This window comes from Lemur catta, chromosome 9, assembly GCF_020740605.2.
Source record: "Lemur catta isolate mLemCat1 chromosome 9, mLemCat1.pri, whole genome shotgun sequence".
Taxonomy (NCBI): Eukaryota; Metazoa; Chordata; class Mammalia; order Primates; family Lemuridae; genus Lemur; species Lemur catta.
Genome location: NC_059136.1, coordinates 92,356,718 through 92,375,103, shown reverse-complemented (window position 1 = coordinate 92,375,103; position 18,386 = coordinate 92,356,718). Strand labels below are relative to the sequence as shown.

At 37.4% G+C, this 18,386-nt stretch overlaps 1 protein-coding gene across 2 annotated transcripts in view; it reads left to right on the top strand.

Moving 5' to 3' along the window:
• The first annotated feature begins 3,502 nt into the window (after positions 1–3,502).
• UBXN2B (UBX domain protein 2B) overlaps positions 3,503–18,386 on the top strand; it is a 36,801-nt gene continuing 21,917 nt past the window's right edge. Inside the window, exons 1-2 of one of the 2 annotated variants that reach the window (XM_045560924.1) lie at positions 3,503–3,626; positions 16,576–16,679. In XM_045560924.1, coding sequence (XP_045416880.1) covers positions 3,543–3,626; positions 16,576–16,679 — 188 coding nt within the window. In that variant the 5' untranslated portion in view covers positions 3,503–3,542. The remainder of the gene's footprint in view (positions 3,627–16,575; positions 16,680–18,386) is intronic. The other variant, XM_045560925.1, reaches the window with a different exon arrangement.

Sequence of the window (18,386 nt, the reverse complement as noted above, 5' to 3'; positions counted from 1 at the left end):
GCTTATCCTTCCCTACAGAAACAGTCCCCAAGCAACCACCAACTTTCTGTCATTAAAGATTCATTTTACCTGTTCTAAAACTTCATATAAATTGAATCAGACAATATTTAATCTTTTGCATCTGGCTTCTTTTACTCAAGATAAAATCTTTGAGATCCATCCATGGTATATGAATTGGTAATTTCTTCTTTTATAATAGCATTGAGCAGTATTCCATTGTATGAATTTATCAAAATTTTATCCATTCATTTGTTGATGGATATTTAGATTTTCCAGTTTGGAGGCTACTATGACTAAAACTTCTATGAATATATGGGTACAAATATTTTGTAAACAAATATTTTCATTCCTCTTGGACCAATACTTAGGAGTAGAATTTCTGGGTCTTACAATGGAATATTTAATGTTAGAAGAAACTGACAAACTATTTTTCAAAGTGACTGTACCATTCTATACCCCACCAGCAATGCCTGAGAGTTCCATGCAGAAAGCCAGGGCAAACAGAGCTCACCTTGCTCATTTTCCTTCTTTCAGGTATCACAGGCTAGTATTGTCTGTTGCTCAATGACTAAAAACAGTTGTTTTACATATTTTGTTGAGTTTTGGGTTGTTAAGAGTGGGAGGGCAAGCCCAGTACCAGGGACACTGTTTCGACCAGTAGCAAAGTCCACTTGGGGAGCATCTTAAAAAATATGATGCTTGAGTTCTACCCCATACAAATTAAATCTGAGTTCCTGGAGAGGGGAGGGAAGAAGTGATTCTAAGGTGCAACAATGTTTGAGAATCACTGGCCCAGAGGGTAATGTTCCACTGCTAATCTAAGGTAAGATCCTTCAGAATCTGTCTCAAGCCTATATCTCCAGTTTAGATCTGTCTCCTCCCAACCACCCCATAACCATCTTCTGTCACTTCTCCCAAGCTTCAACCAAGTAGTACTTTGCTGACAAGAACATGACATTTCAAATCTCTGTGCCTTTGTACATATCTTTGCTTTTACCCATGGTTCTTTCTGGTCTACTACTTCCACAAAAAGTACTTCTCCAAGACTCAGCTAAAATGTCATTGGCTCTATGGGGCATCTCTTGTTAATGAAGAGCCAGGGATTTTGAGGGTAGAATGTTGTATTAAAAAGAGTAACAGGACAAGAAATGCAAGGTTTAGTATCTGGTACTGCCATTTACTACAGAGTGAATTTAGTCTTTATCATCTGGTTTCCTTGGGTGTAACATGGTAATAACAATACTTACCTGACAGATGAATGAAATTGCATATGGAACGCACTGTAAAGGAGGAACATTTTCTCCTCTACTCTCTCTGTCTCCAACTGGTCCCAAGAATTAAAGTGACATAAAACAGATGGACAAGAGAAAAGCATACAAATTTTATTTAATAAAATTTTACACGTACATAGGCATCCTCACAGGAAAATGAAAATCCAAAGAGGTGGCTAGGCCTAAGTGCTTATATACTAGTTGAACAAAGAAGCACTCATGGAAAAGTAACTAGGAAAATATGGATTAATTTAATAAAGACTATTTGTATAGATTTATCTGCATTTTAACTCTCCATTTCTTGTGATAACAGTATTTTTCCTCCTAGGGTAGGGAGGGTATCTTTCACATGGAAGATTGGTTTCCTGCTTTCAGGAATAAGGACTAAACTCTGACATTTTTTTTTTATCTTGCCCAAATTCCTAAGAATTTGCCTGGTGAGTCACACTTACAAATGATAAAATATCATTAAACAGGTTTTTATTAACCTGGTATAATGTGGTTTACTTTCCAACCTGAATCTCGTATAGCAGCACATAACAGTGTGAACTAAAATAAAATCCTAAGGCTTCCCCCCAACTGGCTGACTGAATGGACCCCTTCTTGGACAAGGTGATATCCTAAAACTAAATTGCCTGCTACTGTGAGGAGGGAGGTCAGACATGCCTCATCATGCCCCCCTCCCTTCTTGGAGACATCCTTTGTAATCCATTAACAGGCCTAAGGGTATGCAAGACAAACCTGCACATACTCAATTTACACAACAAATATATGTCTGGTGGCTTGTCTCTGATTAGCAGACCTCCTTATCTTAAAACATTCCAAGCCTTCAGACAAAGGTTCATGTCTTTAAGCAATTGCAAGTCAAAGAATCTTTAAACCCACTTATAACCTGTAAGCCACCCCTGCCCCTTCAAGATGGCCACCTTTTTGGGCCAAACCAATGTATGCATTACACGTATTGATTTATGACTTAACCTGTAATCCCTGTCTCCCTGAAATGTATAAAACCAAACCATAACCCAACCACAGAGAATCCACCTGCTCAATCTTGGGCATGGCTCCAGGTTATGGGCCTCAAATTTGGCTCAGAATAAATGTCTTTAAAATTATTTTACAGAGTTTGGCTTCTTCTCTGTTAACAACAGATAGAAAACCCTTATATCTTAACTCAAGTTTTCTAGCAGACCCCACAATCTTAACTCAAGCATTCTCTTCTATTTACTCCAGGTCTTTGAACAAAGCTTAACCCTTTCAACCAATTGCCAACTAAAAAATTCTTTAAACCCACCTATGACTTGTAAGCTCCTGCTTCAAGATATGTTGTCTTTTCAGCATGAACCAATGTATACCTTCCATGTATTGATTTATGATTTTACCTGTAATCCTGTCTCCATGAATATATAAAACCAAATTGTAACCTGGCTGCTTAGGGTGCATCTTCTCAATATCTCTTGAGACCATGTTCCCCAGGCTGGGGTCACATATATTTAGCTCAGAATAAATCTCTTCAAATTATTTTACAGAGTTTGGAATTTTTTCTGTTAACAGGGAGAAAAAAATAGGTCCGAGTGCTCTTCTTGCACCTGCTGTTTTTCAAGTGCCTTTATAACACTTCTGTGAACCCTCTACTGCAAATTGCATTTTATCTTCCATTTACATGTCTTTTCCTCCACTAGATTGTGAGTTTCATAATGACCAGAACTATTTCTTTTTACCTTTGCATTTCTGGGCCATAAAAGTGCCTGGGATAAGACAGAGTTTCAATCAATCACAGTTGAATGCAAAGGGCTTAACTGTCTCCAGTTCTGCCTGCATAGAGCATTTATCTTGTTTTTCACCCTCAATACTAGTTCATGCTGTGGGGGCGATGTACCATCCAGTCCTTGATAGGAGAGATGAGAATCTGACCAAGACTAGAAAGGGAGGTTGCAATTTTCATCATATAAAACATCCAGAGGACGTTTTCAGTGTTGGTTAAATGAACCTGCAAGTCAATGCTGCCCTCTAGAGCCGCCTACAGCGCCGTCCAACAAGCGGAAGAACGAGATTTGCCTACAGAGAAATTCTGCGGGCCAATTTCCTTTGAGAAAAAAAACGAAACCGGACAGATGAGTCGGGGCCGGAAATTGAGGCGGGGAGACCCCGCGGCCTCGGGGAGCGGGAACGCGCATGCGCCTCGCGCAGCTCCGCCCTTCCCGCGGTTGCCAGGCAACCGACCCGGAAGTTGTGGAAAGGCAGTCCGCGGCGGGCGCCGCTAGCCGGCGGAAGATGGCGGAGGGCGGCGGCGCCGAGCCTGGCGAGCAGGAGAGGAGGTCTTCCGTGCCGCGGCCCCCGAGTGCGCGAGATTTGCAGGTGCGGCCAGCAGCCGAGGGAGGGACCGCGACGATGAGCGCCCTCGGGCGCGAGTCGGAGGCCGCCTTTGGCCTCGGCTAAGCCTTTCCTGGACCCTATCTGGGGGCGGAATTGTGACTGTGGTGCCGCGGATGTCCCGGGGGGGGGCTTCACGCTGTGGGGGTCGTGGAAACAAGTGCCCGGGTCTCTAGCGTCGGTGCCTCGTTTTTCCTCCACCCTGTGTGGGCTGTAAAAACCAACTGTGCATTTAGAATGGCATTTTGCGGGGTCAGTTCACTGGTCAGTGCTTCCTTCTTGAGACTACAGAAGAAAGCTTTGCAGTGGCCATAGTAAAGTAGGCAGTCACTTAAAAAGTAGTGTCACGTGTTGCGAGTTCTTTTGTCTTGAATGCTGACTTGGTTACTTAAATACAAAAAGATACTTTTTATCAAGTAGCTTTTCTCTTTTAAAGAGGTGAGCTAAAGCGATACAACATTGCGCGTAAGAAACGAGCAAATAAGACTTTGTAACGTTATGGGACACTGACATTTGTTAGTTAAATACGAGTTCACGAAATCCTCTTTTATTAGATGCTAACACCACTTTGCTCATTTTAGGCTTTTTCTATCACCTTATAAGATCATTGATAAAATTCAACACGTAAACGTCTGTAAGAAGCTATAGTTAAAAATGAATGAGATTGAATCCATAAACCTTGGTAGAACAGTGCTCTATTACTTTATGGCCCCACTTTCATTCGCTTACTTGAACAAACATGTATTGACCACCTGCTGTATAACATACCGTTAAGCTCTGGGGAATGCAGAGATAAATAGCACATCAAATCCACAGTTGGGGCTGGACACTGGTGAAGGATATGGAAGTGTAAAAACCTTTCTACCTTTTGGAAACCTACAGAGTTTTTTGTTTGTTTTGGTTTTGGTTTTGAGATATAGTATATGAATACATTTAGCATAACCTTTTAAGATGGGGTATGATTGGGTGCCAAAATAAGGCAATGCATAAAATAACAAATTTGGAGAATGGAGAGATCAGTGTAAGATTAGGCGGTGAGATCAATGTAGAATAGTTCCAGTGCCCATAATCAATTCAGTAGTAGTAAACAGTCAAGGAATAGGAAGCTATTATCCACCTCATCTTTTCTATTGTGGACCAACATTACTAAGAGGCAGCGAGGGGTGTTGAGGAAAAATGTATTTAGTGGTGAGAACAACTTTGGTTTGCTTCTTGGTCTTGCCATTATTAGTTGTGTGAACTTAGGAGAAATATCTTAACCTTTTCAAACCTCAGCGTCTTCATTTGCAAACTGAGGGTGATAGTGGTAGGAGTGTAAGGATTAAATATGTCTGTAAAGGGCCTATGCCCAATTTTCATATTATCCTGGTTCAGTATTCGCTTGGCAAATATTTGGTTTCTTTTCCTTCAAAGGACAGAGATGCTGTAACTTTCACTGGTTAGTCCATTCTAATGCCATTAAAGTTAATACAGACTGTGTAACTTAATATCCTTTGCCTAATTTAAATCCGTTTCTTCTTTTTATGTGAAAAGCGAGAACAGGTGGTTAATGATCACCTGATACTGTTAAATTGTTTACAGACAATTTGGATCTATGTATGATTAATGGTTGGAGATACGCTGGTAGGCATTGCTAATTGAGAATGCCTTAGTTTCCATTTTTAATTAGAAGATAGGGATTTTTTTTAATCTATGTACTTCTAGGTAGGTCAGTAGGAAGATGACTGATTCCTTTATGAGTGTGATTTGGTGTATAAGATACAGTATTTAAGTATTGGCAATCTTTCCTTTAGAATTTAATATGAATGTAAAGAACTTGCAAAGAAACTTGAAAACAACCAAAGTGATGACATATCAAGAAATAAAGTATGTATCAAAGGTTTAAAGAATTGATAATGATGTTCTCCCCAAATGGTTTCTTGGATATTGTTTATAGATTGTCTTGTTATTGTTTAATCTAGACATGCTTACAAGTTACTCAGCGCAGTTTTCAGTAGATACTTCTTCCCCAAGAGCTTGCTCTAAGAGTCTTTCGTGGTGAGGAAAAGGGTGATGTACTACTAATTGGAACAAAGAAAAGTACCCCTAAATAAGTATATCTTAGCTGCATGTGGTGTGGAGTTTGTTGGCATCTGAATCAAGAGGGAGTGTTCCAGGTCCAACCAGAGGAAAGCTACACAGTTGTTTCCCAAAAGGCCCCTCAGCACTGGGAGCCTGCAATTTGCAAGCTGCAAACTTGGGAATCTCATTTGAGTATCAAACCAAGAAATGTTCTTGGCTCCCTTCATCTCCCCAAATTGGGAAATGGCCAGTGGGAAAGTTAAGAGCAGGATTGTTAGTGACAAGATGAAGCCTAAAAACCTCCATGGTGTTCAGTAGCATTTCTGAATTGTCAAAGATTTTTGTCTCTTCTAGTGTCCCTCAATCCACCCACATACGTGGGTTTTAACAGTTGGCTAAGGTATTTAATTGTATACTCTGTCCCAGTTTTCTTCCAGAATGTCAAAAAGAAAAAAAAAAAACAGATTTCTGTTCTTAATTCTGTTTCCATATAGGTTGGAATGGGAGGAGGGGGAAGGATAACTTCAGTACTTATTAGGGGTTAGGATTGGGCTTGATAGGGTGGGCTTGATAGTGGGTACTATAAGTAAGAAAAGAATAGCAATGTCTGATACTGTGTTGCCACAGTATCCTAATCCTGTTGAATATCATTATTCCGTATCATTGCTTCTCAACTTTAGTGTGCATCAGAATCACCTGGAAGGCTTGTTAAAGCACAGATTGCTGAGCCTCCCCCCAGAGTCTAATTAATTCATTAGGTCTAAAGGGGGTTTGAGCATATGCAGTTCTTACAGGTTCACAGGTGATGCCAATGTTGCTATTCTCTATAATAAACCTTTACTGTAGCTTCTAGAATGTCACTCTAAGGCTGAGAATTCCAGCACTTTTGATCTTTTGCTATATACTTGATTCTCTTACTTTGCTTTCAGGTTCAAGTTTTTCACATTAAAAATTCCAGATGAGATTATCAATACTGTACTTATCATACTTTATTCTCTCTGTATTACTGAAACATCCTAATTACATTTCGAGATTTGGTTGCTATTTTGTTAGTTTTGACCAGTACTTCAATTAATTTTTATCAATTTAAATTATCATTTCCTCTTTTGGTGTGGTATCATCTGCTATGTTAAACAATATAAATTAAATTTCTTTATAATATTCATTAATATGCCTATATGGTGCCACATGGCATCTAAACATCACATATTTTCTTCTTAGCTAATGATGTACTGTTAATAACTAGGATCTCTCAGCCAGGTAACTCCCTATTCTAATATTATTTCCCCCATATTATTGTTTTGTTAGCATATGTTCCACCATCGAAAAGGCATTTGGTTTATTTATTTATTTTAGAGAAGAAAATTATTTGGTTGGAAGCATTTATTCAAATCTTCTTTAAAAACAAGGTACAAAACTGTACAGCAAACATAACCTCAATTTAAAAATCCATCTATGTGTTTATGATTCATGTTATAATCTGTAATTCTACACGAATCTGTTGCCTGTTAAGTACAGTGTTACAAACAATCTGGGAAACTTAAAATGTACAGGGGATAAAATAGCAAAGAAGTGCACAGATAATAACAATGTAATGCTTAATATAAATGTCATTGAGGGATAGCATGTGCTATGAGTATTTAGAAAATAAAGATATTTAGTTAGGAAAATTAGAAAAGGTTTTGTAAAGGACAGCTGAGATGGCTCTTTGAAATACAGATAACATTTTCATTGATGAGAATAGGAATAGTGTAAAAGTAATTCATACACCTGAAATAATATAATTGGCTCAGTAGGAAATCCATAAAAGAATGCTATTTTGAAGAGGTTTAGGGAGGTAAAATTTATGAAAACTCTGACCAAAAGTCAGAATGTCTCTCCCTTCTCTCTCCCTAGTCTCTCCCTCTTCCGCTGACTCTGACTTTGGTTTGGTTAGGTTTGCTTGAGATGGGGTAGTAAAGGGCCTTAAGGAAATAGATAGATAACACTGAAGGAAGAAAAGAAATCTTGGGGAAAATGAAACACTGATACAATCATTGCTAAACACTTAATAGGATCTTCTAGTGGTGGAACACGTGCATTGTGCTTTATGTACATTATTTTATCTTTCTCTTTTTTTGCAGTTTTCAGTTTATTTTCTTTTTAATTATTGTGGGTACATAATAGATGTATATCTTTATAGGGTACATGTGATGTTTTGATACAGGCATACAATGTGAATTAATCAAATCAGGGTAATTGGGGTGTTAGTCACCTCAGGGGTTTATCATTTTTTTGTGTTAAGAACATTCCAATTTCAGTCCTTTATTTAAAGTATACCCTAACTTGTTATTTATAGTCACTTTGTTTTGCTATCAAATACTGTTCATTATGTCTATATGCACCAATTAACCATCCCCACTTTATCCCCTCTTCACCTCCCCGCCCAACTTTCCCAGCCTCTGGTAACTGTCATTCTACTCTCTGTCTCCATGAAATCAATTGTTTATAACATTTAGCTCTCACATGTGAGTGAGAAAAAGCGAGATTTGTCTTTCTGTGCTTGCCTTATTTCACTTTACATGATGTTCTGCAGTTCCATCAATGTTGTTGCAAATGGCAGGATTTCATTCTTTTTGTGGCTATCTAATATTCCACTGTATATATTATATGTACCACACTTTCTTTATGCATTCGTCTGATGATGGACACTTAGGTTGATTTCAAATCTTGGCTATTGTGAATAGTGCTGCAGTAAACATGGGAGTGCACATATCTTTTGGACGTACTGATTTCCACTCCTTTGGGCATATACCAAGCAGTAGGATTGCTGAATCATATGGTAATTCTATTTGCAGTTTCTGAGGAACCTCCATACTGTTCTCCATAATGGTTGCACTAATTTATATACATTCCCACCAACAGTGTACAGTGGTTCCCCTTTCTCTACATTCTTTCCAGCATTCATTATTGCCTGTCTTTTTGATAAAAGCCATTTTTACTGGGGATGATGTTATCTCATTGTAGTTTTGATTTGCATTTCTCTGATGACTAATGATGTTGAGCATTTTTTCAAGTATCTGTTGGGCATTTGTCTTTTTTTGAGAAATGTCTATTCAGATCCTTTGCCTATTTTTAATCAGAATATTTGATTTTTTTCCTGTTGAGTTGTTGGAACTCCTTATATATTCTGGTTATTAATCCCTTGTTAGATGGGTAGTTTTCTCACATTCTGTGGGTTGTCTCTTCACTTTGTTTTGCAGAAGCTTTTTGGCTTGATGTGATCTCATTTGTCCAATTTTAATTTGGCTGCCTGTGCTTTGGGGGTATTATTAAGAGGTCCTTGCCCAGACCAATATCCTTAAGCATTTCTCCAGTGTTTTCTTTTAGTAGTTTCATAGTTTCAGGTCTTAGATTTAAGTCTTTATTCCATTTTGATTTGATTTTTGTATATGGCAAGTGATAAGGCTCTAATACATATGGATATTCAGTTTTCCCAGAACCATTTATTGAAGAGACAGTCCTTTCCCCATTGTATATTCTTGGCATCTTTGTCAAAGATAAGTTGTGTGGATTTATTTCTGGCTTCTCTATTCTGTTCCAGTGGTCTGTGTGTCTGTTTTTATGCCAGTACCATGTTGTTTTGGTTACTACAGGTCTGTGGAATAATTTGATATCAAGTAATGTGATTCCTCCAGTTTTGTTTTTACTCAGACAGCTTTGGCTATTCTGGGTCTTTTATGGTTCCATATAAATTTTAGGATTTTTTTTTTCTATTTCTGTGAAGAATGTCATTGGTATTTTGATGGTGATTGCATTGCATGTGTAGATTGCTTTGGGTAGTATGGACATTTTAGCAATATTGATTCTTCCAATCCATGAGCATAGAGTATCTTTCCCTTGTTTTGGTATCCTCTTCAATTTCTTTCATCAGTGTTTCATAGTTTTCATTATAGAGATCTTTCATTTGGTTAAGTCTATTCCTAGGTATTTATTTTTTTTAGCTATTGTAAATGGGGTTACTTTCTTGATTTCTTTTTCAGATTGTTTGCTGTTGACATACAGAAATGCTACTGATACTTGTATGTTGGTTTTTTGTCCTGCAACTTTACTGAATTTATTAGTTCTAATAGTTTTTGGGTGGAGTCTTTAGATTTCTATAAGTACAAGATCATATCATCTGCAAACAAGGGTAATTTGACTTCTTCCTTTCCAATTTGGATGCCCTCTCTTTCTTTTGTCTGATTGCTCTAGCTAGAACTTCTAGTACTATGTTGCATAACAGTGTTGAGAATAGGGATCCTTGTCTTATTCTGGATCTTAGAGGAAAGGCTTTCGGTTTTTCTCCTTTCAGTATCACACTAGCTGTGAGTCTGTCATATATGGCTTTTATCCTGTTAAGTTCTTTCTGTACCCAGTTTTTTGAGAGTTTTTATCATGAAGGGATGTTGAATTTTATCGAATGCTTTTTCAGCATCAATTGAAATGATCATGTGGTTGTTGTCCTTCATTCTGTTAATATGATGTATCACACTGATTGATTTGCATGTGTTGAACCATCCTTGCATACCTGGGATGAATCCCACTTGATCATGATGAGTACTCTTTTTAATGTGTTGTTAAATTCACTTTGCTAGTATTTTGTTGAGGATTTTTGGATATATGTTCATCAGAGATATTGGCCTCTAGTTTCTTTTTTTGTTGTGTCTTTTGTTGTGGTATCAGGATGATACAGGCCTCACAGAATAAGTTTGTGAGTATTCTCTCCTCCTTGATTTTTTGGAATATTTTAAGTAGGATTGGTATTAGTTCTTCTTTCTCTTTATTTTTTATTATTTCAGCTTATTATGGGGGTACAAAAGTTCAGGTTATGTATATTCCCCATGCTCCCCCCATCCCCCCGAGTCAGAGCTTCAAGCGTGTCCATTCCCCAGACAGTGCGCATCGCACTCATTATGTAGGTATGCACCCATCCCCTCCCCCCTCCCCCCACATCTGTCCGACACCCAATTGGTGTTAGTCCCAGATGTGCACTTAGGTGATGATCAGGGAAACCAGTTTGCTGGTGAGTACCTGTGGTGCTTATTTTTCCATTCTTGGGATACTTCACTTAATAGAATGGGTTCCAACTCTCTCTAGTTCTTCTTTCAGTGCTTGGTAGAATTCATCAGTGAAGCCACTGAGTTCTGGGCTTTGATGAGAGACTTTTTCTTACTGTTTCTATTTGATTGCTTGTTATTGGTGTATTCAGATTTTGGATTTCTTCCTGGTTCAGTCTTGGTAGGTTGTAAGTGTCTAGGAATTTATCCATTTCTTACAGGTTTTCCAATTTATTGGCATATAGTTGCTCATAGTAGTTCCTAATGACCCTTTGGATTTCTACAGTATCAGTTATAATGTCTCCTTTTTCATTTCTGATTTTATTTATTTGGGTCTTCTCTCTTTTTTTCTGGCTGAAGGTGTGTCAATTTTGTTTAACTTTTCAAAAAAAAACAACTTTGTTTCATTGATGTTCTGTATTTTTGTGTGTTTCAGTTTATTTCTGTTCTTATCATTATTATTTTTTTTCCTACTAGTTTTGGGTTTGGTTTGCTCATGTTTTTCTAGTTCTTTGAGATGCACCATTACGTTGTTTACTTGAAGCTTTTCTACTTATTTGATGTAGGCACTTGTCACCATAAACTTTCCTCTCATTACTGCCTTTTCTGTATCCCATAGGTTTTGATATGTTGTGTTTTCATTTTCATTTGTTTTGAGGAATTTTTTATTTTCCTTTTTCATCTGTTTATTGATCCACTGGTCATTCAGGAACATATTGTTTAATTTCCACGTATTTGTTTATTTTCCAGTGCTCCTCTTGTTATGGATTTCTAGTTCTGTTCCACTGTGGTTAGAGAAAATATTTTTTATGACTTCAATTTTTTTGTAAATTTTTTAAGACTTGTTTTGTGGTCTAATATGTGGTCTATCCTTGAGAATGATCCATGAGCTGAGGAGAAGAATGTGTATTCTGTAGCTGTTGGATGAACTGTTCTGTAAATATCTATTAAGTCCATTTCATATGTGGTGTAGGTTAAGTCCAATGTTTCATTGTTGATTTTCTGTCTGGATGATCTGTCCAGTGCTGAAAGTGGACTGTTGAGGTCTCCAGTGATTATTGTGTTGGGGTCTATCTCTCTCTTTAGCTCTGATATTTGCTGTTTATCTCTGGGTGCTCCAGTGTTGAGTGCATATATATTTAGAATTGTTATATCCTCTTGCTGAATTGACCGCTTTATCATTATTTTAGTATAATGACCTTCTTTGTCTTTTTTTTTTTTTTTTACAGTTTTTGTCTTGAAATGTATTTTATCTGATAGAAATATAGCTACTTCTGCTCTTTTTTGGTTTGCATTTGCATGGAGTATCTTTTTCCACCCCTTCATTTTCAGTCTGTGCGTCTTTATATGTGAAGTATGTTTCTTGCAGACAACATATGGTTGGCTCTTATTTTTTTATGCATTCAGCCACTCTGTGTCTTTTGATTAGAGAGTTTAGTCCATTCACATTCCATGTTATTATTGGTAGGTGAGAACTTACTACTGCCATGTTGTTATTTCATTTCTGGTTGTTTTGTGGTCCTCTCTTTCTTTCTTACTTCCTCTTCCTTTGTTTAAAGTGATTTTTTTCTAGTAGTGTGTTTTAATTTCTTTTTATTTTTTTTGTGTATTTGTTGTAGGTTTTTTTGATTTGAGGTTACAATGAGGTTTGCAAAAAATATAACCAGACCGGGTGCAGTGGCTCATGCCTGTAATCCTAGCACTCTGGGAGACTGAAGCAGGAGGATCGCTTGAGGTCAGGAGTTCAAGACCAGCCTGAGCAAGAGCAAGACCCCGTCTCCACGAAAAATAGAAAAACTAGCCAGGCGTGGTTGCACACACCTGTAATCCCAGCTACTTGGGAGGCTGATACAGGAGGGTGGGTTGAGCCCAGGATTTTGAGGTTGTAGTGAGCTTTGATGATGCCACTACACTCTAGCTGGTGTGATGGAGCAAGACTTTCTCAAAAAAAAAAATTATTTTAAACATATGACACCTCTGCTTACAAACAAACAAGTGCAAAGAGAAATGTAACAGGAATTCTACCCTGAAACTCCATCTCCCCCGCCCCCGCTTTTTAACTTTTTGTTGTTGCCATCCATATCTTTTTATACTATCTTTCAAAAAGTAGTCGTAGTTATTTTTGATAGGTTTGTCTTTTAGTCTTCCTACTTAAGATAAAGTGGTTTATGTACCACAATAACAGCTATAGAGTATCTGAACTTAGTATTACCAGTTAATTGTATACTTCAGATGATTTCTTATCGTTCATTAATGTCCTTTCCTTTCAGATTGAAGAACTCCTTTTAACATTTCTTGTAGGACAGGTCTGGTGTTGATGAAATCCCTCAGCTTTTGTTTGTCTGGGAAACTCTTTATTTCTACTTCATGTTTGAGGGAAATTTTTGCAGGATATAATATTCTAGGGTTAAGGTTTTTTTTCCTCCATCACTTTGAATATGTCATACCACCCTCTCCTGGTCTGTAAGTTTCTACTGAGAAGTCTGCTGCCATACATATTGGAGCTTCTTTATATGTTATTTTTTTCTTTTTTCTTGCTTCCATTAGGACCTTTTCTTTGTCCATGACCTTTGGCAGCTTGATTATTAAATGTCTTGAGGTAGTCTTGTTTGGGTTAAATTTGCTTGGTGTTCTATGACCTTCTTGTACCTGAATGTTGATATCTTTCTCTGGGTTTGGAAAGTTCTCTTATTATTTCGTTGAATAAACTTTCTACCTCATTCTCTCTCTCTATCTGCTCTTTAAGACAAATAACTGTTAGATTTCCCATTTTGATGCTATTTTCTAGATCTTGTAGGTGTCCTTTATTCTTTTTTATTATTATTATTTTTCTCTTCTGACTGTGTATTTCCAAATAGCCTATCTTCGGGATCACTGATTCTTTCTCTGTTTGGTGAGTTCTGCTCTTGAAAGACTGATGCATTTCTCAGTTTGAATTCTTCAGCTCCAGAATTTCTGCTGGATTTTTTAAAGTTATTTCAATCTCTTCATTAAATTTCTCTGATAGGCTTCTGAATTCCTTCTCTGTGTTATCTTGAAGTTCACTGAGCTTCTTTAGGACAGCTATTTTGAATTCTTTGTCTGAGAGGTCACATATCTCCATTGTTCCGGGATTGGTCACTGGTACCTTATGTAGTTTGTTTAGTGAGGTCACGTTTTCCTCGGTGTCCTTGATGCTTGTGGATGTTCATCAATGTCTGGGCATTGAAGAGTTAGGTATTTATTTTAATCTTTGCAGTCTGGGCTTCTTTGATCCCATGCTTCTTGAAAAGGCTTTCCAGGTATTCAAAGGGAGTTGAGTTGTGATCTAAGTCTTTGGTTACTGCAGCTGTGTGAGCACTGGGGGTGCTCCAGGCCTAGTAATGACTCTTGCAGAATCCTGGTAGTACTGCCTTGGTGGACTTGAGTAAGATACGGGAGAATTCCCTGGAATTACCAGGCAAAGTCTCTTACTGTGCTGGGCTGCTCAAGTTGGGGGAGGAGTAACATAGGCACTCCTCATGGCCACCAGCACCAGGTCACACCTGAAGCCAGACCAGTCTCACCCAAAACCTATGGTGACTGTTGCCTGGATACCTCTGATGTTTATTCAAAGCCCAAGGGCTCTTTAGTCAGCAGGTGGTAAATCCTGCCAGGACTGGCTCCTTCCCTTCAGGACAGCATGTTTCCTTCTGGCCCAGGATAGATCCAGAAATGCCATCCAAGAACTAAGGCCTGGACTCAAGGGCTTCAGGAGTCTACTTGGTACTTTATTTTACTGTGGCTGATCTGGTACCCATGTTGCAAAACAAAGTCCCCTGAACTCTTCCCTGTCCTTTCCCAAGTAGAAGAAGAGTCCCTGAGCCGCACTGCCTGTAGTTGGGGGGAGAGGAGGAGTGACACAGGCACTGGCTTGGCCACCACTGCTGGTGCCTCACTGGGTCAAGTGCACCTCAAGTCCACTGGCTCAGAGCCAGCACAGTTGCAGGAATTGCCCAAGGACTGCAGCCTTTGTGGCCTGACTGCCTTATGAATTTATTCCAGCCTGCTTTTTGTCAGCCAGTGGTTGGGCTAGCCAGAACTTGGGTTTTGGAGTGGAAGATTTCTCTGGGGCCAAGCTAGTCTGAGTGCTTCCTCCATGGGCAGTGGCAGAATTCTGCTCTGTGCTGTGTTCCCCTGTGACAAGGGAGCCTTGGGTTTCAATGCAAAGTGCCATAATCACTTCAGTCTCCTTCCCCCTGGCACACAGATTGTCTCTCCACTGCTGGGGGGTGGGGGAGGGGTGACATAGGCAGTGCAGGACTGTCTTTTCTGCCCTCTTCAATGCCTCTTTCCTAGATAATGGTGTTAAAACCAGGTAGTATGATCACTCACTTGATTTTTGGTTGTTCTGAAGGTGCTTGCTTGTGTGGCTAGTTGTTGAATTTGGTGTTCGTGCAGAGGGATGATAGCTGGAGTTGTCTATTTGGTCATCTTGCTCTGCCCCTTCCCTATTTAATCTTTCAAACATCCCTTTGGGGTAAGTTTTTTCTAGACATTTGATGTGAGAACTAAGGCTCAGAAAAGTTAAATAATTTGCCCAAGATCACACAGTAAGCGTCTAAGTTAGCATTTGAATTCAGTCCTTTTGGATTATAAAACACATTTATGATTTGGATTTCCAGCAAAATAGTGATGTTAAAAATATGAAAGTAACCAGTCACCCTGTCATGCACCTATAATCCCAGCTAGGAAGAGTGAGGGTGGGAGGATCCATTGAGCTCAGGAGGTCAAGACCAGCCTGGGCAACATAGTCCCTGTGTCAAAAAAAAAAAAATTGGAGTTATTGTATCGGGGGGTAAACAAATTAAAGGATAGAATACAGTCTTTCATTTTTGTTTCCTTTGTGTATATTTTAAAAGTTGACTAATAGAATTTTCAAAGAGTTAACTTTGCCTCAATTTCATGTTCTTTTGCTATTGAGGAAAGAAACTGTGGAGTTATTTTCATGTCTTTTGTGCTTCTAAAAGGAGCACTTTATCTGTTTTGTTTTTGTTTGGGGGAGGGAAAGGAACCCCAAAGATGATGGTCATGACAATTATTATATAATGGAATAGCCACAGGGATCTTAAGGAAAGTTTCTGAGTTGTCCAAAGATCTCAAAAGTTAGAAAACATATAACTTAAACATTGCTGAAATATTTGGATTACTTTTTGAAATTCCATTTCAAAAACAAATATAGTTCTGTTTTGTTTTGAAGATATTTAGCCACGTATGTAATGCATAATTTGATAATATTGCTGTCTAAACCATACATGTAACATATTGTATTCTGTTTTTTAGAAAGTTATTTTCCTAAACTTGATGAAATTTATGTCTGGGAGACTGCTAAACAGAACACTTTTGAAATTTTTTATGTGCTTGGATTTTGAAAACTTGAACAGCTGAATGAAATTATTTTATGAGATCTGATTAAAGAAGCTGATATGGGTGTGAAACATCTTCAAGAATTCTTAAAAGAATTATAGGAGAGTTATATAGGTCCAAATTTGAAAAAGATTTGTTATCTAATACAATTTTTGAAACTGTTGAATAGTTAATTAAAAATAAATAAGTATTATAACTTAAATTTGTTCTAATATATGTGGCATTTGGGTGCTGTAAAATAGGAGATGCAATGAGTTTATTTTGGGAAGGAGTCATCTGAAGCAGGAGCCTTCATTTTTTCATGAAAAGTCTTTACCACTTAATTTGAAGTTAATTTTCTATTGATAAGTTATTGTATGGAAGAGTTTATTTCTAGTGTTATACTTTATAACAAGCCTGTTTTTATGTAGTTGGCATTGGCAGAATTATATGAAGATGAAGTGAAATGCAAATCTTCCAAGTCTGATAGACCTAAAGCTGCAGTCTTTAAGAGCCCACGAACGCCACCTCAGCGGTAAGTTTTGTTTTAAAAACAAATTATAACCTTTTTTAGTTCACTAATCCCAAATTATTTTAAATGGCCTTGGAGTTTTTTTTTTAAATTTATAATTTCTTAAATATTACTTAGGTACTACTTCTAAAACTTTTACAGTCAGAAAGCTAAAAGAAACTTACGGAAAAATTACCTTAAAATACCTGATGTTTTGGTGGGCATCGTATTAAATTATATCATGAATAATTTTGTTCTTGGGCACAGTGTTTCTTTAATATTTTTTGAGTCATTGGACTCATTGAGAACTTGATGAAAGCTATAGACCCTGACCTCCCAAAACAACATCCATGTGCAGCTTTATCCGTCATTTTCAAGGGTTCATGTTTTTCTTAAAGTCCATCCATGGAGCCTTTCTGGGTCTTTTGTCCTCCACTTAAGAGTCTATGACTTCTGGAGTCTGTCTCTGTCTCCATCTGGTGACGATTCGACTAATAAGGTAGTATTTGCTCTTGTTAAAAATCCCTAAACTACAAAACAACCCACCATGAAGAGTTAAGAGATGAGAACCAGGTATATTTTATTGCCGTGAATATTCATGCTGCCAGGAATATTTTCATTAACATATTTTTAGTATCCAGATCTCATCCCTAGGAAGAAACTTGAATTTTCCCATTATATCTCATTCTTAGAAAGTCTGTAAGTTTACCAAAAGTTGAAAAATTCACCAGAAATTATTTTTTGTCACTACTCCACATTCTCTCTTTCTGTGGGGGAGATAAAAATAACATATCTTTCTGGACATAAATGAAAAAAACAAATAATATTTATAATTTTTTCTCCCAACTTTTTATTTTACAAATTTTCAAACCCACAGAAAATTAAACGACTAGTAGCATGAAGTGAATAAATACTGCATATGCTTCACCTGTATTCACCAGTTGTTAACACGTTATAACATTGCATTCGTGCACACTTTCTCTCTTTTACTCAACCATTTGAAAGGAAATTGTAGCCATCATGACACTTCACCCCTAAATACTTCAGCATGGGTCTCCTAGGAATAAGCACACACTCCTTTATAACCTTGGTAACATACCTTAAAAAATTAACAGTAATTCTACCAATGTCATTGAATATCTAGTCTGTAAGTCAGAAATTTCTTTGGATTTAGGATCCAGACAGGGACCACACATTGCATTTGATTATTCCTGTTTTGAATTTTTGAATCCAGAGCATTTTTCTCATCTTTTTGTTGTTTTTAGCTCAGCTATGTAATCTATTACATTGACTTTTTTGAAAAATCTAGGCCAGATGTCTTATAAAATGTCCCACATTCTAGGTCATTATTTCCTCATGATTAGATTCTTATTCAACATTTTTGTCAAGAATGCTAGATGAGTCATATTGTCTATTTATTATATGATATCAAAAGTCATATAATTTCAGGTTTTTCCACTATTGTTGATATGGTCACTTGGTTAAGGTGCTGACCACCACATCACTCCATTGTAAGGTACAGTTTGTCCTTTGTAATCAGCAAGTTGGTATGTTGGCACTATTTGAATATCTTATCCTTTCATGACTTTTTATTTTTTGTGTATATGTTTATAATATATATATATTTAATTCTTATTTTTACATACATAAAATATTTTTAACTGCTTCCTTAATTTGTACATTCTCCTCGTTTTTGAAAGTACTTAATATATATTGATGTGTTTAAGTTTT